The sequence below is a fragment of the Falco biarmicus genome, chromosome 9, assembly GCF_023638135.1.
Source record: "Falco biarmicus isolate bFalBia1 chromosome 9, bFalBia1.pri, whole genome shotgun sequence".
In the NCBI taxonomy this organism is placed as follows: domain Eukaryota; kingdom Metazoa; phylum Chordata; class Aves; order Falconiformes; family Falconidae; genus Falco; species Falco biarmicus.
The window spans coordinates 43,295,147-43,319,314 of record NC_079296.1 but is presented as its reverse complement, the minus strand read 5'-3'; the positions used below and the strand labels follow the sequence as shown (position 1 = coordinate 43,319,314).

Genomic DNA, 24,168 nt, shown 5'->3' with positions numbered 1-24,168 from the left:
ACAGGGTCAGGCAAGCTGTTAACCCACAGGGCCACTGCAGAATCCAATGTTGCTAATTGGGAGATAAATATGGCTGTAGTCAGACCTAAAAACTTTCAAAGAGGTCATGAAATCTGTTTTGCTGAGTGCTGTATGGGTAGTGTAGGATAGCTGCTGCCTTCCCTGGAATGCTTTTTCTGATGAGCAAGCATTTTGCAAATAGCAGTGAGCAGAACAAATGCACCATCTTAACAAGAATTGTTCTCTGTAAAGGACCCAAATTAGTTTCAAAGTTCTAAAGATGATCACAACTAGAAGAACACACCAGTGTCAAAGCATGACTGTTGCAGGTTCTGAGGAACTTGAGCGACTTGCTAAGGTTTGCAAGATACCTAGTGCAGGAAGAGTAGTTTACCATGTGTTTTGCTCTGAACAGTTACTATGGCAACTGTTTACTTTTGAGACTTGTCTTTGAATACTTCATGCTCATTAGTGGGGAGGGCATACGTAGATACTACCGTTTAAGATCACTGCAGTAGAAGATCAGGAAAGAATTACAGCAGCTTCCTTAGATGTAGATTTTTAGGCATACTAGAAAGGCAGTAATCATCCTGGAAAAGGTGGTGGTTCTGTACACCGTGTTTTCTAAGGAAGCATAAAACCCAAACAACATCACAGAACATACTGAAATTCTCACAGCGTAAAATCTAGTAAGATGTAGCCAGGTTTTTTTGAAATCAAGGTCTTTGTTGCATGCCTGTTAGTACACTCCTTTACTACAAACCTGCTGATTAAAATGGTAACTGACTGCTGTTATTACAGAATCCGAAATACAGTCTTGCTGATAATTACTACTCTGACATTTATTTAAAAAACACTGTTTCAAGCATGTTGCTACCTCCATTTGGAAAAGTGAAAATTGATCCATAGCATCTATCTAAGAAGCTAAGTTTAAATCACGAGCAAATTTTATTTTGTCTGAAACAGTTACTTGGCTCAGTGCAAGAGGTAACTGGGTGTAGTGGGTTTGCATGACAAGGTTTTGGTAACGGGGGGGGGGCTACAGGGGTGACTTCTGTGAGAAGATGCCAGAAGCTTCCCCCAGGTCCAACACGGCCATTGCCAGCCAGCTCTGAGACAGACCTGCTGCTGGCCAAGGCTGAGCTAATCAGTGACAGTACCTCTGGGATAACATATTTAAGAAGGGTGGTAAAAGAAACAACTGCGCAAAAAAACCCTGCAGCAGAAGAGAGGAGTGAGACTGTGAGAGCAGCTGCCCTGCAGCCCCAGGTCACGCAGGAGGGGCTCCAGGCAGCGGGGCAGAGGTTCCCCCGCAGCCCGCGGTGCAGCCCACGGTGAGGCAGGCTGTGCCCTCAGCCCGTGGGGGTCCATGGAGGAGCAGATCCCCACCTGCAGCCCGGGAGGGTCCCACACCAGAGCAGGTGGGTGCCCGCAGGAGGCTGTGACCCCGTGGGGACCCTGGCTGAGGCAGCGTGTGCAGAACTGCAGCCCATGGGAAGGACTCCAGATTGGAGAGGTTTGTGGAGAGCTGTCTCCCACGGGAGGGACCCCACGCTGGAGCAGGGCAGGGCGAGGAGGAAGGAGCAGCGGAAACAACATGTGATGAACTGACTGTAAACCTGTTCCTTGTCCCGGTGTGCTGCTCAGGGGGAGGAGGTAGAGAAATAAGGACTTAAGCCTGGGAAGAATGGAGGGGTGGGTGGAAGGCGTTTTTCTGGTTTGAATGGTTAACACATCAAACTGATTTTCCCAAAGTCGAGTCTGTTTTGCCTGTGACAGTAATTGCTGGGCGATCTCCCTGTCCTTATCTCAACCTGTGGACCTTTTGTTCTATTTTCTCTCCCCTGTCTGGTTGAGGAGGGGAGTGATGGAGCCGCTTTGGTGGGTACCTGGCATTCAGACAGGGTCAAACCACCATACTGGGTAAAGTATATCTCCGAAATACAGATCACAAAAAAGAAGTTTTAAAAGCATTGACACTGCAATGTGATGATAAAGCCTTTTCTTTATACTGACCAGTCACAAAACAAAATTTAAATGAAAACATTTCCTCATCTAAAAGGTCTTGTGCATAGAAAAGCAAAGTGTCTCTCTTAGCATGTTGTTTAACTTCTTGGGGTGTGGCAAGGAAAGAGAATTCTCAGCTAGGACAAGAATTTGTATGTTTCCCAGTGAAAAGTATTTTCCATGGCAGTGAGTCATACTGTAACTTGAGGCTTTCTTCAAACTATTTTTTGTAGCTAGTTTGCTGTACAAGTCACAAGTTTCCAGAGACTGACTGTGTGGGACTTGTTAGGATTTTAAAAAGTCATAATCTTGCTGCGTAGCAGCATTTTTTTATATTTTTTTTTTTCATTTCATTTGCTTATGTATTATGAATCTTTAAAAAACCCAAACCAAACCAAAACAGTGTTTTATCTCTGTATACGGTCCATTTTTAGACTCAGACTATTGAATGCATAGTAACACTGCCAAAAGAGCCATACAAATGCATGGCAATACTCTCCTCCTGCCAAATTAGGAAGCTGTCAAACTAAATTTCGCTGATGTCCAAATAGAATAGAAATTAAGCCTTTTATCTTTGTGCATCCCCTTGCAGATGGAATGTACAGCATTCTCAGATGCCTGCTTCTCATCAGTCCTAACAGCTTAGCACAAATAACTTCCCCATCAAGAGGTGGGCCTCCTGCAGAGTAATTGCAGTTCCTGGAAAACAGTAGCTCTCCTAATTGTGAAAAGGAGTGAAATGTTAGCGCATCTGAAATGTTATCCACTGGTGACAGAGAAGGGAAAAATCATCACACCTGTCAGGGAACCTGGAATCCACACCTTGAACTTAGCCTGACACTACTGAAAATTTTCACTAGATAAACTGGAGCAAAGTGGCTAGTTAAGTGAGCACAACTCTCAGGATTGACTAGTCTCCCACTTAGGAAGATGAAGCCACCAGACACGCCATTACAATGAGAGCTGTTTAAAAGGCCAGAAAAGAAGTTAAATCTTGCTCAAAAATATGAAGTTGTCCAGAAAAGGATAGTTTCAGCCTCAAATCTAAAGTTTTCCCTATTCTGGTATATGTACAAGGGTGACAAATAGGCATCTCAGCTGAAAGCCTTTCAGGACTTTGTCTTTGGGCCTCTCCCTATTTCCCTTGCTGTAAAAGTTTAATACTTATTACAGTAAGGTTTATAGTAATCCTTGACTGTAATACAAGGAAACTGGAGATGTAACTGTTTTGCATGTGTTTGAGTCTTCTAGTTAAACTGCTGCATGTTCACCTTTTCAGAACCCATCTTCTGTATGATGTGCAGAAAAGGGTGGTCTCTCCTTTTGCTTCCCTGTTAGAACTGTACAAAATAACTATCCCTTATGGTTTGGTCCCCCTGCTGCTTTCCATATATCAATAAACAACATTTTGTGTGCCTGTGGGAGTATAGTTATAGCAAAAAGGCTTTGTGTATGCAGCTTGAAGTTTGAATAAATATATGGGCTGAACAAATAAATACACAGTGATCTGGTTGAGCTGGGGGTGGAGGGGCAGAGTTCATTTCTGCCCAGCATAGATTGTGGCTTCAGACTCGGCTGGCTTGAGCAATGCTCAGATGAGACCTGTCACCAGAGTACCTGCTCAGCCGAGAGGGAACAGTGTGCCCAGGCAGGACAGTCAGTGCCGTAGGTAGTGTTTGTTCTTGCTCAGGGCCTGATGGAAGGGTAGTCGCTCCTTTGAAGGATCAGGGTAAGAAGTGTTAAAAAACCCACTTAACCGTTAACTGTGACTAGTCGGTTGGGCTCTGATAGATTCCACTTGAATTTCGAATATTACTTCCTGTGAGAAGGTTCTTGAAAGCCCAGGCATTAACACAATTCTACCGAAGTCAGAAACTAGTTAGCTTGCTTTGGGAGACCACCCTTCCCCCATTTGCACACAAAATTTAAATTCTGTTCTGCAGAGACATGGTACTTTCTTCTACTGATTGAACTCCCATAAGAAAGCAGCACTTGGCCCTCAGCTTTATTTGAGCAGCACTCAGTTCCTTTGAAACTGGGATTGTTTCCAGAGCATTCAGGAATGGCTTTCATAGCAGCACAGTGCTTTAGTTTGGATAATGTATGCTGGCCTTTTCTCACTCCTGAGGGCCTGAATATGGTCTTCTCTTTACATAGAAAGTAGGAAATTCGTAGTGCCTTGTCCTAGCATCTAAAGGACACTCTGTGCCTGCTACAAGCCACCGTGCAACTTGGCACAACCTACAGCCAAGGATTCGGGGAGTAGAGGTGGGGATAATAAATTCTTCATGGCTCTGTTACATGCTTAGTGATGTAGAAGAAGCTTGGATAGAAGCTAACATATAGCTTGTGGTGGGGGTTTTTTTGTCTGTGGGTGCTGTATTGATCACGTGTTTAGGCTTCTGTAGTTCTGTATATGTGCCCTGTCAGTTTGGTTAAATATTTTCTACTCTGCAGCTACCTCCAGAATACATGAATTTTAACTTTTGAGTTCAATCAATGCATTGGACAGCCACAGTTCACTTTTTAGAAGACAGGTATGGGTCAGGCAGGTGATAGATGTCCCTACCTTTGTGTAATCATTTTCCGCTCTTTGAAGGTTTGAACTGCCTTGAAGGCTGGGATCACCCATTCTGCATCTGAGCCGCTGTCAGACCACAACAATCTGAACTGTGCCTGCACCGTGTGTCAGCACACTTGCAGTTCTGCTGAATGACTCAGAGCAGGGAATGCAGGTGTGGGCTGGCTTCCATGCGTGTGCGGGATGGGTGGCATGGGCCCACAAGCTTGCTGGGGTAGGCTTATGCAAACAAAATGTTTTGAACAAATTTGAATTAGTAGAGTGGCTTGTTACTTTCTGTTATGTGGCTGTGCCTAGCAGCCAGAGCCTTGAAGCTACCTGTGGTTTTGTTGGACCACGGCCAATGTATTGCAAGGCTCATAACTTAACAGGAGCTTGCATTTCTCTAGCAAAAAGGTCTTGACTCTAACCTGTACTGATAAGTCATGTTCAGGAGCAAAGTTCATCTTGTATATACAATCAATGAAGTCCAAAGCTAAAGATCTTATGGAATGCTGATGAGCTTTTTCAGCCTTTAAAAAAATCTCTACTGCTAGTTACCTATCAGCTTGGCTTATCTTGCTCCCAAGGAATATTCACTTTTGTTCCAAGGTTGAGTGCTGCTGTTAAACTACTTACTTAATAGAGAATTACTGAAGTCTTGAATTTCTGCTAAGTAAGAGATAGATATGTAAATAGGAGAATGGGGGAATTGCTCTTCAAGTCTTAAAGCACAAAAGTTGATAGATTAAATACTTGTGTGTTATAGATGGTGGGTACAGAATTAACCTTCTCAGTTTATAAATACCTATGAAGTTGTTCAGTGAATTCCTTTTTGTCTCATGTGTCTTTTGCAGGTATTCGTTACAGTTTGGATGTTAGTGTGGATGAAGTGAAAGCCTTAGCATCTCTAATGACATACAAATGTGCTGTGGTTGGTAAGTGATAATTTTTCAAGCAAGGATACAATCTTGATTTCAATCAGTACTGAGGTAATTTACAGAAAAAAATCTAAAAGGTTTGAATTAATTTTTAGACACTAATCTTTGACTAAAATCCATAGCAATATGGGAAAAATATATAGTAACAAAAATAATAATACATATTCCCTCTGCTGTTACTGTAGATACTTGGATAAAGTTGCATTTTCATTTGAAAAATCCATATTCTGCTAGCTACCCCCTCCTGTAAAAGTACTGTATCTTGAACTCAAATCAAAGTATGACAAACTTGGATTAGGAGGGGGCTAATTTTAGGGGGGACAGATGGAGGCTGTAAAGGACTCAGGCAGGGGAGCTGTGGAAGGAAAAGGATGGAATTCTTTATGGGTTGTAAAGTAGTATAATTCATACACAGCTGTTAAATTGTGGAGGGGTTTGGAGAGAATCTGCGGATTATGTGTAAGAAAACAAAGTACTTTCTTAATGTATATAGAGACACTTCACTTAGGACTTCCAAAGTAAAATTTTTAGGCTAAACCAGTGAAATACAAACTGTAAAACCTATTGTTTATTTTTAGGCTAAACCAGTGAAATATAAACTGTAAAACCTATTGTTTCTACTAGTGCCAAGTACAAGTGCTTGAAGCATAGAAAATTTAAATCATAATCTTTGGAATTTCAAAGACCATTTTCAAGCTGCCCTTGAAAGATTTCTCATTTTTATAGGAGTACCTAGATAAATTATAGCTTAGCTTGTGAAGCCCTAAATGTGGCAAAACCAAATTCACTGCTAAAATCAGATATAATTACACATATTACTGATGTGTTCTGCCTTTATTGTTGAAAAAGTAAAATGATTTTCCTTTGCATTCTTGTAGATGTGCCATTTGGCGGGGCAAAGGCTGGTGTCAAGATCAATCCCAAGAACTACACAGTAAGCTTAATCATAGATATAAATTTGGTTATCTGCAGTACTGAAGCCAGCCAGTTAAAAAAGCTCTTCTAAGGGCGTTATTGACCACTTAAAACTTCCTGCCACTTCTGCCTGTGTAAAGGCTGAATTTAGCTTGTGCATGCAATAGGTAGGAAAAGAATTTTTAACAGGTCTGTGTTTCAGAAGTGAAATACTTCAATTACTTAACTTACTACTTCCTTTCTTAAAGTCAGGAGACTACAAATAATTTGGAGCCTGATTTTTTTTTTTTAAGTTGATACTGTTAGTAAAGGCTTAAATTAAATTACTCTTAGAAAAAAGTTAATGTTTTTGTTTATTTTGACAAATAGTTTTATGCTCCATTAAACCTTTCTATGCAGTGTTCCAGTGTGAATAATAACTAACTTGCTTTATAAAAGGTTTACTGCAGGCTTGCCTTCTTGCCCTAATTAAAATAACTCGTACAGAAAGGAATACTAGGATATGTAACAGATATCCTAAGCTCAGAACTCTGTAAGAATTTGTGTGAAGTTGTTCAACTGCATTGATTACACAATCAGCAGGCCAGCTATCGCTGTTGCTGGTTATAAATCTCTCACATAGGATATCAGATTTGTTTGCTGGAAATCTCTGCTATAAGCACAGGTGGTTCTTTCTGTGCCACACTCCTGACTTGTCCTGGATCAGAATGTACGGAAAGAACGTCGAATGTTTCCCTGTGCTGCCTGAATTCCAAGGGTCTGTTAGGGGGTGGCGTGTAAATGATGTAAATATACGAGTCATCCTTTCTTCTAAAAGAAAAGGGCATGTTTTCATGCTTGGGTATAAGTTCTAGTAAATATTCATGAACACTAATGATTTCTTGTGATATTTATTGCATTTTCTCTATAGGACAATGAATTGGAAAAGATCACGAGGAGGTTTACCATGGAGCTAGCAAAAAAGGGCTTTATTGGTATGTTGTGCAATTGTACTATTAAAATTTAGGAATCTGATTTGTTGTGCATTGGCAGCGTCCACTAGATGGTATCCTTAAATAACCAAATTTTTGAGAGCTGTAAATAATTTGGGTATAGAACTTTCAGCAAAGAGTCATAAAGAATTGAGTTACTGCATCTTAGTGCATTTTAAAGGGAACTGTGTCTTAACTTTTTTCTGGTGGCTGTTCTGCTATGAAAAGCCACAAAAGCTGAGCTCACAGGATGCAAAATGAATCGCATTTCTCTTAGAGGTACATTATAAAATTGTGACCAAGTTTGTTGCAATTTTAATATCTAATATCAATCTGTTCACTGTTACTGTTTCCTGTAGTCTCAGTTGAGGCTTTTGGCAGATATCTGAGGAAACAGAGGAAGGAAATAGAAGATCCACCCCAGAGAAAGTTGATGGCTTCACCCTTGGCAACCACAGGCTGCAAGAGAAGCGTAGGCAAGAAGCATAGGTGCCTGTTGTAACAGAACCTCAGCTTCTGTAATGTTAGTAGGTGTTTCATTCAGACTCTCAACCCTTGAGTAGTTCTGATAGCTTGCTGTGTGGAATTGCTATCTGGAAGTCTCTGGAGAAAGCTCACTGTTACTAGCTCAACTTCTATTTAAATGGAGGATCTTTACCTGGAGGAGGTTCTTATTCAAGTGAATAACAAGGCATGTACCTAATTAAAGGTCTGTCATGTATTCCTGATGTCTGACTGCCCCGGGAATGTGTATCCATTTATCTGCATTTTCTTGCTTTTCAGCCAGAGAGTTTGTCATAGAATCGTTTAGGTTGGAAAAGACCTTTGAGGTCATTGAGTCCCAACCCAGCACTGCCAAGCCCACCACTAAACCATGTCCCTAAGTGCCCCATCTATGCGTTTTCTAAACACCTCCAGGGATGGAGATTCCACCACCTCCCAGGGCAGCCTGTTCCAGTGCTTGACCACCCTTTCAGAGAAGAAAATTTTCCTAATATCAGATCTAAACCTTCCCTGGTGCAACCTGAGGCCATTCCCTCCTGTCCTGTCCCTTGTTCCCTGGGAGCAGAGCCCGACCCCCCCGCCTACAGCCCCTGTCAGGCAGCTGCAGGGAGCGATAAGGGCCCCCCCGAGCCCCCTCCTCTCCAGGCTAAGCCACCCCAGTTCCCTCACCTGCTCCTCATAAGACTTGTGCTCTAGACCCTTTACCAGCTTTGTTGCCCTTGTCTTCCAGCCAGAGTGTTTCTCGTCTAAATTAAGGTTCTTTATAAACACCCTCATTGATGTTACATGTGACTAGGGTAATACTATACACTGTGCCAGCTATAGCGATTGTTAGCTCAGTGACAATTAAAATGGTTTGATTAAATTTGCCTTCCTTTTCTGCTCTATGGTTGATGCTATGCAGCTTTCACAAACCTTTTAAAAATACTTAGAAAAAACAATTGGTAGGGGCAGATGTGCATTTAAAATCTTGCTGAGCAAGTCCCTCTGATCTTAAATATGTTGGGCAGATGCTATTTTTAGTTATCTGGAAAAGACAGACCAGTTTGTTTTTTTTTTTGCAACAGATGTGTGAAAGTTCTTTCAAAGGTTTATTTCATCAAGAAAGATGTACTGTCTCTTTCCTGAAGTAAGCAGTAAAATCAAATGTATGTGCTACAGTGCAATGACTAGGAACAGCTGATCTGCAATTTTTAAACTCACCCAGGATGAAAAGGAAATTCTAATGCAAAAAAAAAAATTATTAACGTCACGGTATATAGAAATCATACCTAGATAGCGCCCTTCCTGTTGTTGCAGCAATGATTGTCAAAAAAAAAAAAAATTCTTTTGAGGCATTCTCATATCACTTTTCATTGACAAACTTACATTCATTTCACTGAATGGCTTGTGTGAAAGCTTAGAGGTTTTGACAGTATTGTACAAATGTGTGATACGGAATCTAAGACTGAACTGAATCCAGAAGAATCTGTTGCTTGCATAATAAACGGAGGATTAAACAAGAAAACAGTTCCTCTCTGCCAAGGCCTGCACAGTTCCCAAGGGAATAATGGTTGAAGATAGCTATTCATGTTTGATCCTTAAAAGCTGTTTTCATTGTTGCCAACAGGACCTGGTGTTGATGTGCCTGCTCCTGATATGAGTACAGGGGAGAGGGAGATGTCCTGGATCGCTGACACCTATGCCAGTACCATAGGACACTATGTAAGTTCTGAGCAGAGGCTCTGAAGTAGGAAAGCTTTCTTGGTCTTTGCAGAAATCCTTTTATCTAGACATTTATTACCGTGCTGCTTAATAATATAATTGTATTTAATTAACTTGATCTAAATATATTCTTGCAAACTCTAACAACTTAATTGGTGGGAGGATTTTAGGGTAGCTTAAGTTAAGTTTGTCTGATACAATACTGATTGCAACTGTTCAGCAAAAAAAAAAAAAAATACACTGTTTTTAAAGGCCTCATCCTTAGGCTAAAATTGGTTTCTATTTCTACCATTCCCTTTTGGTTTTCATTATTACTTAATAATTTAAATGATAGTTGTTGTAGTCTTGAAGTACTGAAATCTTTCCATTTTAGACTACTGAATTTACAAGTGTTATTAAATAAATGCTCATGGGTTTTGTGCATTCAAGAGCCCATGTAAATTAAGTTTGCACTATTAGTATACCTTGTAAAAGTATTAAAAATTCTCTGTGGTCCCCTAAAAGTAACAGGTAATCAGTGTAGACCAACAAATTCTCCAAAATGTAAAGCAAAAGGACACCAATAAAACTTACTTCCCAGAAGGCAATAAAAAAAAGGAAGTTTTTTTAAAACTAGTTTTTAATTACAGCCCTTAATTTGGCTTTTGTCCTTAATGTTGCTGGGGTTATTTGTATCTGTTTTGACTGTACCAAAAGCATAACTGTTGACCAAACACTTCTGTTGTATACTTTTGACAGATTGCATGAGGAAAAAAAAGTATTATGTACAACTTCTTGCAGCATAGTGTCTATGCTACCAAACTTCCTAGCTTCTCTTTCAGATGTTGTTTCTGCTACTCCAGCAGGTCATACTTTGCTAAGGAGTCTTGCCATAGCTTTGCATTAGCGTGCTAATATGCTAGGCTATTGCATGTTTGCCTATCCCTGCTCTTTTTGAATTGAAAAGACTCTTTCTTTGCACTTTCTGCAGTCCCTTCCAACAGTTCCTCCAAAATACAGCATGTTGTACACCCCCAGTAATGAGGCATTAGAGCCACCCAACACGTATTTCTCTTTGGCATGTCTGTTCAAGATGTGCCTGGCTTCCTGAGACAGTCTCTTGGCAGAATACTTGTCTTGTGCTGTCTGATGCCTGTAACAATAGGAGGATGGGGGGCACAGGTTATTCTAGAGCTGAAATACAGTCTAATGGGGGGGTAAAAAAGGAATGCTTGAGGAATAGGCTGTGGCATGCTGATTAGTTGAGCTAAACACAACTGTCTGTTAGACAAGGATATCACTATAAAACATTGCTTGCTTTTTGTTATTCACATATGTACTTCATTTAAAACTTTAATCCTGATAAAAAGCCAAAATTATGACTTTAAGAAGACTTCAACATGCAGAGGGGCAACCTGCTACCTCAGTCATAACTTAAAATTCCAACATTTAAGAAAACTACTGCCCGAACTCATGGCACTAAAATGCATATTTCGTTGTGATACAACAGCATTGTTATATTACGACTGACACCGAAGGCTCACAGGGCGCGCCCTGCCTTAAGATTTGCTGTATTTGTTAATAGTTCACATTTATACAGAAGCTTCAGCTTTTTTAATAGGTGGAAAACTAAACACTGGTACAGGAGAGGATTTTTAAATGGCTCAATTTCTTTTCTTTCCATTTTGTCATCTCAGCTTGTTGTGTAGTCCTGCACATACACATGCTTCAATGACAAAAGAAAAGAAGCCAACAACTACTGAGCATAAAAACGCAGTTTGAATTACTACAACAGCTTCTTTTATTCCTAGATTCTTTCTGCATAGCAGTATCTTAATTCTTGAGGAATAAAAAAACTCTGAGGATTTAGGTGCATTTTTCTGAAAGGTTAACTATATAATTGTAATAAGGAAAGAAATATCAGTTTTTTCGAGTTGCTTTGTACGTGGGTACATATGAGGAGACAATGGTAGCTGTAGTGGGGCTTAGGAACAGTTGTGGAGAATGAGCAAGTATAGAGAAGGAAGGTGAGAACTCTTGACAAGGCTGTAAAAAGTGGAATAATCTATCAGAACGCGTTTGTAGAGGAAGATATTTCAGAAAACTATCTGGTTGAGACACCAAGAACAAAAATAAAGGTAATTAAGGAATACACAGATAAGTGACCATGGGGGAAAGAGGAAAGGGAAGTAAGAGCAGAAAACGACCACTGAATAAAAGTGAAACTAACCATAATTCCAAAAATGGATGGAAGCTATGCAAGGGACTGCATCCAGTTGTGGAAAGATAACTTTGGTGAGAGGGATGTGTTTGAGAAATCTACAGACCTGATGAGTCAGTGTGGTTGCACACAGATGTGTGCAGGGAGCTTGAAGTGGAAAGGAAAAGTCAAATAACAGACAAACGGAAAGGGGAAGTCACTGCAGCTTCCTGTCTCTGTATGTCAGGTTTTGAGCAGACGAGGAGAATGTTGCAGCATGGAAGAGGATTAAGACATGAGCAAAAAAGTTCAGTATCTGAACTTTGTCAACTAAGTTCATAGGTTATTAGTACTAGTATAGAAGTCTTTAATGCTAGCGATAAGCCATTTTATAAGCTTCTCATTAAAAGCCATAGTCTCTCTTTTTGGCCTGAGATGTGTTAAACATTTTTTTGATTGACGACTTAAGACTTTGACATCAACTGTGGTTTGTATGTGTGACTTTAAGAAGACCCGGACCTGCCTTCACCTCATGCTCTGTTTTCTTGCTTAACCATGCAAGTCTTTAATAACTATCATGTTAACCGTTCCAGAAAATCCATCTGAGGTTGCTGGGTCACTGAATCATATATAGCTAAAGTTTTTGATTAAATTCATCCTTTCCATTCTTCTGTACTTCCTGACCCATCCAACTGATTTTTGGGACATGTGAAGGGACTTAAATAGATTCTTATGTATGGTGGGAGGCTGTAATTCTGCAGGTGTTTATAAAACATACTTCCTCCTTTGTGAATGCATGAAGGCTAAAATGTTGTTTCAATCTGAAACAAAATGAAAACCTAAAAATACATCAGAATGCCAGACAGAGTTGTTCCTAGCAGAACGCCACCACAGATCTTGTTTACAGTTGATATGCCACCAGAGGGAGCATATAGCTTAATGAGAGCAATGCAGCTGTATTTTGGGAAACTGAATTTGGAATTCTGTGACAAGCCCAGCATCGCTTTTATTGTTTTTTAAAGAGGGGTTATCTTTAGCTCTATATGCTAATTCACTATCATTGTCAAGCAGTAAATAGTTTTCACTTCCATTATGGCTCTAGTCGTCTCCTGCCATTCTGCCTCCACTTGCTTTTGTCTGCTCCTTTCCTTCCTCTCACCAAGCATCTTGCACTCATGCCGCAGGCATGCAAATGCATTTGGCACGAGTGATGGAGGGGAGGGAGCCTCTCAGTGAATATGCAGCTGGTAGAATAGAAACCCATCCGGCTGCTGGCAGACTCCTTTCAGTGGATTCCCTTTCATCCCTACTATTTAACTTGTGTTGGAGGCCAAGCCACTGTGTGACTGCTCCCAGGGTGTGGGAGCATGGGAACCAGTGGTGAGAGAAGAGGGAGGCTCAAACAGTGTGTGGTTTGGAGGAAGTTTTTTCAAGTTATTAATTTCAATTTGAAAAACTAACTCTGGTTTTAAATAGTCTATTTTATCTTGGCTAGCTGTCTAGTATATGGAAAATTTAATTTTATTGCCACCAAATTAAGGATAGAGGCTTGATATGTATATATTGCCTTTCTGAATAAAAATAGTAAATAGTTATCTAACTTTTCCCATATGACCTCCACACTGTAGGTTTTACTCTGAGATCAAACATCCCTGTATTCTGACAAGAGGAAGGTATTAGGCCTGCACTGTCATTTCAGAATAACTGAATTTGGTATAAAGGAACACTAAACACTGCTGTAAGATGACTAAAAAAACCAGTCCAAAGATACGTCTGAGCCCTTTAAAAGATGAAAATGTAAAGAATAATGATGGAAGTTATGGCTGTAATGGGAGCTAATTTTAGAAACGTATCCTTCAAAGCCTTTTGATTTGTCAAAGGTCTGTTTGTTGTTAACAGTACAACATGGATGTCACCATAATTAACTTGCCACAGACTGATGTTAACCTATACACCTAAATACAACAAAAAAATTACAGAGCATATCCAGTATTGCACCATGCAGCTTCCCTGACATCTACTAGAGTACTTCTGAGAAGCTGCTCACACAAAGCGAGGAAGGAAATAATCTTTACAAACCAAACGTATATAAACTATATCATGTTCTGACTCTTACGATTCCTGTTTTCCCTTATCTCTAAAGTGTACAGACTTTCTTGTTTCAGCTGTTCTTTGATAAATCCCATAGCTCACAAGTCCTTCACTGTTTTGCAGGATATTAACGCACATGCATGTGTAACGGGTAAACCCATCAGCCAGGGCGGGATCCATGGACGTATATCTGCAACTGGTCGTGGTCTCTTCCATGGAATTGAAAATTTCATCAATGAAGCATCATATATGAGTATATTAGGAATGACTCCTGGATTTGGAGATAAAACATTTGCTGTTCAGGTAACTTTTTTCCTTCAACTATAGGGAAAAAGTAGTAAACAAACTTTCAGTAGAGCTGCTTTTATAAAAGGCTGTAGCAATAGATCCTGTTAGGGTTTTACAACTTCCAAGTTAACCTTTACTCTCAAACTTTAGAAACACTTTTCGAGCAACGTAGGTGCCCTTTATTTTGGACTGTTTTTTAAAAACTGAACTTTTGATTGCACTCTACAGGCGCAAAGCCAAATCTCCAGTCTTTATGAACATAGGCTGCAAAGAACAAAGTGAAATACTATTATAGCAGTTATTTAAACTAAGGCATTGCACACTTCTCAATGAGCTGTGACTGTTGCTGCCTACATAAAATTTGTTGCACTGTTTTGTAATAAAAATTCTAGGGAGAGAAGGAACTGAGGGTTGGTTCTTGTTCCACTGAGGAGCAAGCAGTTGGAAAAGTAGAAACCAATACTTTATCCTACGTTTGTCGGGTTGAATGTAGGTTTTTGGTGTTCATAAAACTTCAGGATTTACTGAATTGAAGTAGTTGCATTTTGAAGGGGTTTGGTATTCAGTAATATGCATTATCATTCTAAAAATTCTGAAGAAATAACTTGTTCTGTTCAGCTTTGAACAGTATGTTAAATGGAGGAATTGAGGGATTGCTTTGTTTTGTTGTTTTCAGTACCAATGCACTGGTTGTTAGAAGTAGCAGAGTAGTTGTAACCTCCTAGTTGTCCTTTAGTTAACTAGTGGGCTGAAACAAACGTCTCCGCCCTGCACAGACAGACCCAGCAGCACACGCATCTCGCTGCACTTTGGCATTTTCATGCCAGGCAAGGGGATAACCAACAGGCACTTAAGCATAACTTAGATGAAAATACGGCCATAAGAATAGCTGATTTTTTTTCTAGGAAGATGAGGATACACCATTTCAAAGGGATCTAATGCATGAGAAACTCTTGTAGCAAAGTTTGCTTCTAATACACAGTAGCAAAAATCCTAAATATAATAGGACCTATGTTATACACAAATTTAACGTTCATCTTTTTTCCAGCATAGAATCTTACTATTAACTTTGGACATGGATTATGTGACTTTCTGGTCTGCCGTGTGTGTTCTTTTACTTCCAGGATGTTGCATAATGGCCTGCAATCAGGTTTTCTACACCTGTAGGGATGCAAGACATGCTAATGAGATGCAGGATTATCTAAATGTAAACTTAGGCAATCTGTTTTGACAGGACCACTTCAGAAGTGTATTAGAACTTACTTAGCTTCCTACTAGTTTGTATGTTTTAAAGTGAAGAATTAATAATATTATTGTTTAATGCTTTCTATTGTGGGATGGTTTTACACTCATAAGCCTTCCTTGTTCAAATTAAACATGAATATTTCTTGACCTGCAAATGTTAGTTAAGCCTCTGAACAGTCATACAGAAATCCATGAATTGATGTTCATGGATATATAAACAATTTATATTTATACCAGTTATAAAATAGTCACAGTTGATAAACTTCATAGTTTTAACACTTTCATAGTAGCATTAACACTTCCCTTCTGTGTGTCCAGTGTAAAACACTTAGCACAACTGTACATTGCTGGCTAAATGTATAATTTCTAGAATGATATTCAGGCTAGAATAGAATGCATGTATTTTTTCCACACATCATCTAATGCCAAGATGTGCCAATAGGTGAAGAACTGTTTAAAACTGTCCCAACCTATATAAGCCTTAGAAGTAACCATCTTTTTAGCTGAAGGGTTAATGACTTTTCCCTTTCTCTTTCCACCTGCAGGGATTTGGTAATGTGGGCTTGCATTCTATGAGATACTTGCATCGTTTCGGAGCAAAATGTGTTGCTGTTGGAGAGTTTAATGGTTCCATCTGGAATCCTGATGGGATTGACCCAAAGGAACTAGAAGATTACAAATTGGTATGAAACTTAACTGGGCAGAAAGAGTTTCGTTTTTGTCAGCTTTGCAAGTACGTCAGATGACTCTAGACTGGTTTTAATTTGTGATATTTAAATCGTGCTGCAATTAGTACTTACAAAATGGCTTAGGAATGTTGATTCTTCTGGCTTTCTCCTTTTCCCCATATGAATGCAGGTAGCACTTTTTTTTACCCTTTAACCTGACTCTCGGAAAAATGGCAAGGACTTGTATGTGTGCAGGCTAATTACTTGGGTTTCAGAATGGGAGTTCATAATTATCTTGCCTTTGTAATGACTAAACTAGGAAGGACGTCTCAAGGAACCAGGGCAAGGAGGTTGCTGAAGGTTTCCTGACTGAGAGTCACAAGCATGTGGACACTTAAGACTTCAAAGTGCAGTTTTGCTGCTTCTTACCTTTTGGATGTTTCTCAAAGAATGAAAGCCTGTCTGCCAGCGTGACTTGAATGTGTAGTTTATAATGAAAACTGGATTTGGTCTCTTTATTTCAGTTACCAAGTGAAGCAAACTTCAGACAGTTCACAGGCACTAAAATACAATCTTTTACTTAGAGTTTCTAAGGGGCTTATTTGATGTGTCATCTTTTTACATAGGGAGCACGTGAATGTTGTTATTACCCCCTTTCACAAACGGATGAAAAGATTCTGTCACTAAAAAGGGCTATCATTGCAGTACTGAATTTGAAAATGGTACTTGCGAATCTTGTGTGAGGCAGCTTATCCTGTGGGTAGCTGGCTGGTGGGTCATTTCAGTTGTTTGAAAACTATTGCATTTGCCATGTATTTTAAGAGTTGAGGGACTTCCCCCCACCCCCCACCCCCCTTTTTAAATACTCCAGAGCCCAAATGGGTATCAGTCTTTGGCCAGAGAGCAGTTATGCCTCAATCATGGGAACTTTGACTATTATCCAATATTATCCAAGCTTTGTAGCTTGCTTTTTATGTCTAATCTAAAGTAAAGCTAGGAATTATGTTATGTGCTGTCTTTCTAAGTACTGTTGTTTCTTCTTTCTTTTTTGAAAGTTAAGGAGGAGGGAAGGAAGTCATACAACACACACTAAACCCACCATGGTTTGTTTTCTTCAAACAGCAACACGGGACAATCATGGGCTTCCCTAAAGCACAGACACTTGAGGGCAGTATTCTGGAAACAGACTGTGACATTCTCATCCCTGCTGCCAGTGAGAAGCAGTTGACTAAGGCCAACGCTCACAAAGTTAAAGCAAAAGTAAGTTGGAGAGTTCAAATGTAAATGAAAAAGAGGGAAAGCCTGTTCAAGTACTAGTATTCAGTAATCAGCATGGATGAAAGCAAACATACACCTCTAAGTTACTCTGCTGTGATGCCTTTCAGATTATTGCTGAAGGTGCCAATGGGCCTACAACTCCTGAAGCTGACAGAATCTTCTTGGAGCGGAATATCATGGTTATCCCTGTAAGGTTCTATTATGACCTTTGACTTTCATTACAAGGTTCATATTTCTGTGAATTGTAGTAAAATGTTATTTATTGAAGGTTTTTGTTAATAGCCATTTATTCTTTAAGAATGGTTTTTAACAACTGATGTCTAGGAAACGGGTGTCAATGTTGCTTGAGATTGGTAGTAATTACTTAAAGATCTCACTGCAACTGTCAGTCACCAAAGATAAATATTACATGAAGACTATATTTTTGGAAGAGAGAAAAATCCACAATTAGCTCTTAAATCTGTAGTTTTGTATTTTGGATTATTAGCTGACATTTGCTCAACTAAATAGTCCACTAAGCAAAGGAAGAAGGCAGAGTAAATACAGTGGTCAATTTGTTTGTAAACATTGTGTCTCTGGGCGGTGCTCTGGCAAAACTGCGTGTTGTAGATTGTATAGAGTAAGTAATGAGTAACCTATAGCAATAATTTGAAAGAGTAAGACCTATCCAGGTATAATGATAATCTTTTCCCAGAGAAAGGGTGTCCTGGTCAAGTGGTATTGCTGGAAAGGGTGGCTGATGTTCAGTGTTTACTCACGGAGGTGGCCTAAGAACGCCCTAATTTTATTGATTAAAAACTTGTGCTAAAATAAAGGAAAGTAGTCAGTCAGTCAAGCACACCTGAACTTCACATGTTTTTAAGTTGAATCCTGTTTTAAATTGGTAGAAGTAATCCTTGGACTGCAGAAGAGGGTAAGTGTTGTCATGTAAGAGTAACAACTGGATTATCTTTTCTAATGCAGTTTAAACTAGTACTTGTACGCAATGCTTTTGCTTAATGCAGTAGAGCTGTCTGTCACATGGTCACATTTCAAGACGTTTATCATTTCTGTGCAGGATCTTTACCTGAATGCTGGTGGTGTAACAGTATCCTATTTTGAATGGCTGAAAAACTTGAACCACGTCAGTTATGGCCGCTTGACTTTTAAATATGAAAGGGATTCAAACTACCATTTGCTCAGTAAGTGCTCGGTTTTGCTTTGGCTCGCTGTTTAATTTATAGACTGGACTATATGAATATACAACTCCTATAAATTCAGTGCAGTTTCCCACAAGTCTTATCATTGCTACATATTGAAGAGCAGGAAAGATGTGATAGGTTAACTGACTTGTAACTCTAATGACCTAAGTTCTACGCATACTTTTTTCCACTTCTCTTTTAATTCATAAAGCGATGCTTTCCTCAGTTTTGTGAAAATACTGAACTCAAACCGCTTATATGACATATTTATTACTTCTTAATGAACATCTTTCAGCTGTACGCTTGGTATTTGAGAAGTATTCAAAGTTCGAGTGGGTGACATTGTTCTGCACATACAACAATGGAAGATTTTTGTAAAAGGCATTAATAGAATCAGCACACACGCTGTTAAAATCTCCTTATGGTCTACAGCTCCACTCAGGGTCATTCTGTGCTTCAGTTTCTGGGCCAGAATACTGATTACATGGAAAGAGGATGCTTAACGGAGAAGAACTGAAGTATATTGCTCCATTGTAAACAATATTCTCTAGAAAACATGTGAGAATCTTGGGATGTTGAACTTGACAAAACATACATCTGAATGTTTTTTTAATATAGCCTTTTCTCATAAGTGGTACCTTTCGAGGTGTTTCTGAAGTGGTTGAGGGTTATGGCAATTCTAATTTAAATCCCTTAACTTCAAAATTATGTCACCTCAAGTACTTTGCGATGTTTAAGAAACCATACCAATTAAATTTCAAGAATTAAGATGAAATAAGTATCAATTCAAAATACCAAAGCACTTCTCCGAAGTTAAAAACTAAAATTCCACATGGGCTTTTTTCTTAGCAAGTAGTGTGCATGCAAAGTGCCATAACAGATAACAGATAGCTTTATTTTCAAGAAGTATTTTGTCTAATGCTGTCTATCAAATTAGGAAAGTTAAACCAAATTGCTCTATCAGCTTTATTAGGTTAATGAAGTGGGATCAGTAGATCCACAGTTACTTGCCATGTGACTGTACTGTAGCAATATTACTACTAATATTGGAGGCGTTCACCTATAAAAACAGAAAAATTAACATCTTTTCCTTTTCTTAGAAAACAAAAATAAGATGACTGCCTTTGCCCACAGTCCCTGTGGTCGGAGCATCATGCCATTGAAGGCTGAAAGTCCTCGGTCAGGTCCTTTGTTAGGGAGCACATTCCTCTCCTTGTCACTTACCTTGCCTCTGCTTTTTTTCCTTTCTAGTGTCTGTCCAGGAAAGCTTGGAAAGAAAATTTGGGAAACATGGTGGAACTATTCCAGTTGTGCCTACAGCAGAATTTCAAGATAGGATATCGGTAAGTAGTTGCTGCTGGTTTTTCTACTCTTCCTGTAGCTGTATTCTGATCTTATAACTGCAATCTAAATTTTACTATTGTAGCTGTCGTGGAGGTTTTTGTCCCAAGCAAGGCATTAGCACATAGTTAGCCTGATAGCCAAATGAATTAAGAAAGCAAATGATCTGAACTGCTTAGGAATACTGGAAGTAAGCTATTTTTTCTTTTTTACTTGAGCCCATGCAAAATGCCTCCAACATTGTTAAAAAGCTACAGTTTTAATACAGATGCATTTTGTGTTTGTGACTGGCGTTAGACTGGATGCTGCTGTTTGTGTGCTGGAGTTTTTCAGAGCAACAGACTATCTCCATTGGTTAGATAAACCATGTATGGGTTTTTATTTTTTACTGAGGAGGGTGCAGGGAATGATTCTTTTTGCAGGCCTGTAAGGAAAACTTAAAAACCTGTAGTTTTTCTTGATGCTTTTGTTTGCTATGAAATAGTTCTGCTGGCTAACCAGATAAATACATAGATTCCATGATTTCTTTGAACCCTAGCTGTCAAAGTCTGTGGAGCTTTTTTAGTAGGAAATACTGCCTCAAACATTACCAGAATTTTTTTTGAAGATCTTTTTTGATGTAGTTTGCCTAGATTCCCAAACAACTTTCAACAAGATCCCGCACCACAGACAGCTTCACGTAGTGTTTCTGTAACTCCAGGATAACACAGACAAGAGCGGGGTGAAAAACCGCGGAACGTTACTCTAAGGCTGAATTAATGGGCAAAGAAATGTCAGTAGAATTCATTGTTATCTAATGTGAAGCAATACATGGTAGGGAAATTTTCATGTGAAATGATGGGTTGTGAGCTTATCTATTTGCATTGAAATGGAAGATCTGGAAGTAATGACAAAATGAATGAATATATTCACATCGCTCATAAATGTTAGGCTACATGAATAGCATGGTAGTTAGGTTCTGTGGCTTAAAGCGATGGCTGTCATCTCTTAAACACCAGCTGTAGAAACTGGCCTGGTACTTTCTAAATCCAGCCCAAATTGGTATTTGGGGGATAGCATGTATGTTGTGAAGCCAGATAATTACTAAATTATTAGTAAATTACAGCAATCAGGATGATGCTGAAGCAGATATTGACATTGAAGCTGATAGTCATCCTAATTCAGGCTATCTTCAATTATTTATTGTTCTATGTGTTTAAATTGTAATGGGAACAAAGTTACTCTGGTATTTGAGAATTGCAATTGCAAGTACCTTCTATAGGTTATTGGCTCCTGGGAGTTTTAACATTTACTGTGTATTCTGAAGGCTGAAAACTGAGTTACAACATCAATAAAAAGTGCTAGCATCATGCATCTAGAAGCTAGGCATAAAGAAAGGCTTCAGTGCTTACATCTGAGGTTTTAGAATGTAATTCATCGTAACTAGCTCTTCAAGCAAAGGCAATTTAGATTCTTACACCAGTTATTAGAAGAAAATGAGCAAGCAAGCTTTGGTCATTATGGGAATCCAGCATGTCATTGTCCCTAATACACAACTAGTACCTTTTTGTGTTGTGATTTAAACCTTGATTTTATTCCTTGTTGTTGCAGGGTGCATCGGAGAAGGACATCGTCCACTCTGGGTTGGCTTACACGATGGAGCGTTCTGCCCGGGTAAATACTGTGCTAGTAAATATAGGAAAAAGTCTTACATGACTTTGCGACAGTTTTTGGATGGGTTGTACAGAATTTCTTTGCAACTGAAGGAGTAGATAAACAGTTCATGATAATGGAAGTCGCTCTGAGTCCGAGGTATTTCTGCTCTGTGCCAGGATGGCTGCCTTTAACTGGGTATAGTAAACATGAGAGACCGATACATGAGATCAGGAAGTATTTTCTAGCAGAAGCTGTAATAATTAGAAACTTTTTAGTGGTCCTCTTGTACGTGGCTAATCTGGGACATACACCTAAGAGTGCTTTATTTTACCATCAGCAGTTTTAGATTATTCCATCTATGCAGTATTTTTAATTAGTGGCGCAAAGACTACTTGAAACATCTTGTCTCTCTCTGTATTTGAGGTAGGCGTGGAACCAAGACCTGAAAAGGTGCAATGTAGTGATCTGGGAAGGATTTTCTTCCCTTTCAGATGTCAGTTCTAAGGGGCATCAGTTTTAGAATTGATCCACAAAAGATTGGAGCTCTGATACAAGTCTAGCAGATTCTTATGCTCCTAACACGGATCCTCCAAGCAAAATCTAGGTTAGTTCCTATGGAGAAACTTGCTGAAATCACATATCGCCTTTTCCGTTTCAGCAAATCATGCGTACTGCCATGAAGTACAACCTGGGTCTGGACCTGAGGACAGCTGCCTATGTCAATGCAATTGAGAAAGTCTTCAAAGTGTACAATGAGGCTGGCCTGACCTTTACATAAAGAGGCCGTTACCGCTCCTTGTTGTATCCCACCCCTCTCGCTGTTCATGTACCCTCTTCTTGAGAAAGCTTATCACAAGTTTACATGTAACCACAAAATTTTCTTTTCTTCTGACATTATAGTGGATTCTATTCTCAATTAGTTTCAGTCCAAACTAGTCTTTTTTTACAATAAAAATCCAAGGACTAGGAAATTGTATACAAGTATGTATCTGAAGATAACAGTTCATCTGCACTTGTGGGGGCCATTCTGGGTATTTCACCTACAAAACGAAATGGTACATTTTATGTATGAAAGAGTGGTCTTGCCACCTGAGCCACTTCTCAGACTTCAGATCAGATACTGTACTAGATGAGCACTTAGCTCATTATTACTTCATGCACTTTTGTTTAATGATGTAATTTTGGCTTTGGCACTTTCAGTAAGGCCTTGTATGATCAATGCCGTGGCATTGTCAAAGGAAGAATGGGCCTCCAGCAGGGATTAACTTTGATAGGAGTCTAATTTTTATTCGTAGTAAAGCTTCAGGCCTGATTCTCTTTAGGCAATGTTTTTTCTTTAACTGTGCTGCTGTTATAAGACTGTCTTTTACTGCTTGTTCAAGCTAGCTAGACTATCACCATGAAGTATGTAGAGGTGACAGACTTAATATTTTTATAAGTGGAAACTATCAAGCAACTCTAGTTATGTTTTTAATCAAGTATCTGCATAATTCTTCTGACTGTAGGTTGTTTCCTTTTTTCGTTTTTTTAAAAAAAGGGATAGTCTGAATTCGATAAGGAATCATACTTAGGTTTTTTGGAATTCTTTTTCAGCCTTTTCCTTTCAGAGGCTTTCTGAAAATTAAATACTGCCTCGGTGAACAACTAAAGTGAAACTGAACCCAGAAATCATTGGCCAAACTAAGGAGGAGCTAGAATGCTGCTATAAACTTAATTCACTGTCTTAACACACACAGCCTCTTTTTTTTTTTTTTTTTCTTGTCATCAGGAGGTCTTGAAAGTTATGAACATTAGAGTACAACAAAACAGACCTCAACACAATATTGGATCAAGCACAGTTTTTAAAGTGTAAGGCTTTTGTCCCATGGAGTCCCCTTGAAGTGCCAGATGTTATTTATGTAATGAATATGAATGTTTTTTTTAAAAGACAACTAGTCCCTCCCAGAAACTCATGCTTTTTTTCTAACTACTTTGTAACTGCATGACATAACCTGGAGAGAAGAGCAGTTATTAAAAAAAGTTGACCTTTCCAAACCTACTATGCTGGTGTATTACTGTTTTCTATTCCATGCAATAGCTTTCCGTAGTTACAATCAATCTGTGAACCTTCACAGCACCCTTGTTTATTCATGACATGCCTACTGATAAGCTACTGTCTGAGTTATCCTAAGGGTCTCACTAATACAGATCTGTCTCCTGAACTTGCCTGTCAGCAAGACTTTTGAAGTCAGATATGTTTGGTAAATCATTTCAGGTCTTTACTGTGTCCTCTCAAATTTGTGTGAAGAACTATTCTAATAGTTAGCATGGAGCAATAAACCTGTGTGATGCATTTCATTAGTGGCTTACTCCATCATATATGCTGGTATCTAGGGTTATAAAAGTACTACACATCACCTAAGTGCAGTGTGTGTATATATATATATATACTGGCATTTATTTTTGGAAACAATGAGAACCCTTTGAGCATGAAAGAATTACTGTGATCAAGATGTGGATCTCCACACCATGAGATCCATATCTTGGATTATATTTTTCAGTGCAGCTTTTATGTAAACATTTATTAGATAGTGAAATGAAACTACGATTTTAACCGTTCAACTGACAAACTGTAACCTGCTTCCACCAAAACCTGGAGGCTAAAAATTCACGAATAGATA

At 39.1% G+C, this 24,168-nt stretch overlaps 1 protein-coding gene across 1 annotated transcript in view; it reads left to right on the top strand.

Annotated features, from left to right (window-relative positions):
• GLUD1 (glutamate dehydrogenase 1) overlaps positions 1-23,845 on the top strand; it is a 32,203-nt gene extending 8,358 nt beyond the window's left edge. Inside the window, exons 2-13 of the mRNA XM_056352730.1 lie at positions 5,425-5,505; positions 6,387-6,442; positions 7,334-7,397; positions 9,508-9,602; positions 13,996-14,175; positions 15,951-16,088; positions 17,196-17,333; positions 17,459-17,539; positions 18,409-18,532; positions 19,784-19,875; positions 21,464-21,526; positions 22,167-23,845. Coding sequence (XP_056208705.1) covers positions 5,425-5,505; positions 6,387-6,442; positions 7,334-7,397; positions 9,508-9,602; positions 13,996-14,175; positions 15,951-16,088; positions 17,196-17,333; positions 17,459-17,539; positions 18,409-18,532; positions 19,784-19,875; positions 21,464-21,526; positions 22,167-22,286 — 1,232 coding nt within the window. The 3' untranslated portion in view covers positions 22,287-23,845. The remainder of the gene's footprint in view (positions 1-5,424; positions 5,506-6,386; positions 6,443-7,333; positions 7,398-9,507; positions 9,603-13,995; positions 14,176-15,950; positions 16,089-17,195; positions 17,334-17,458; positions 17,540-18,408; positions 18,533-19,783; positions 19,876-21,463; positions 21,527-22,166) is intronic.
• The last annotated feature ends 323 nt before the right edge of the window (positions 23,846-24,168 follow it).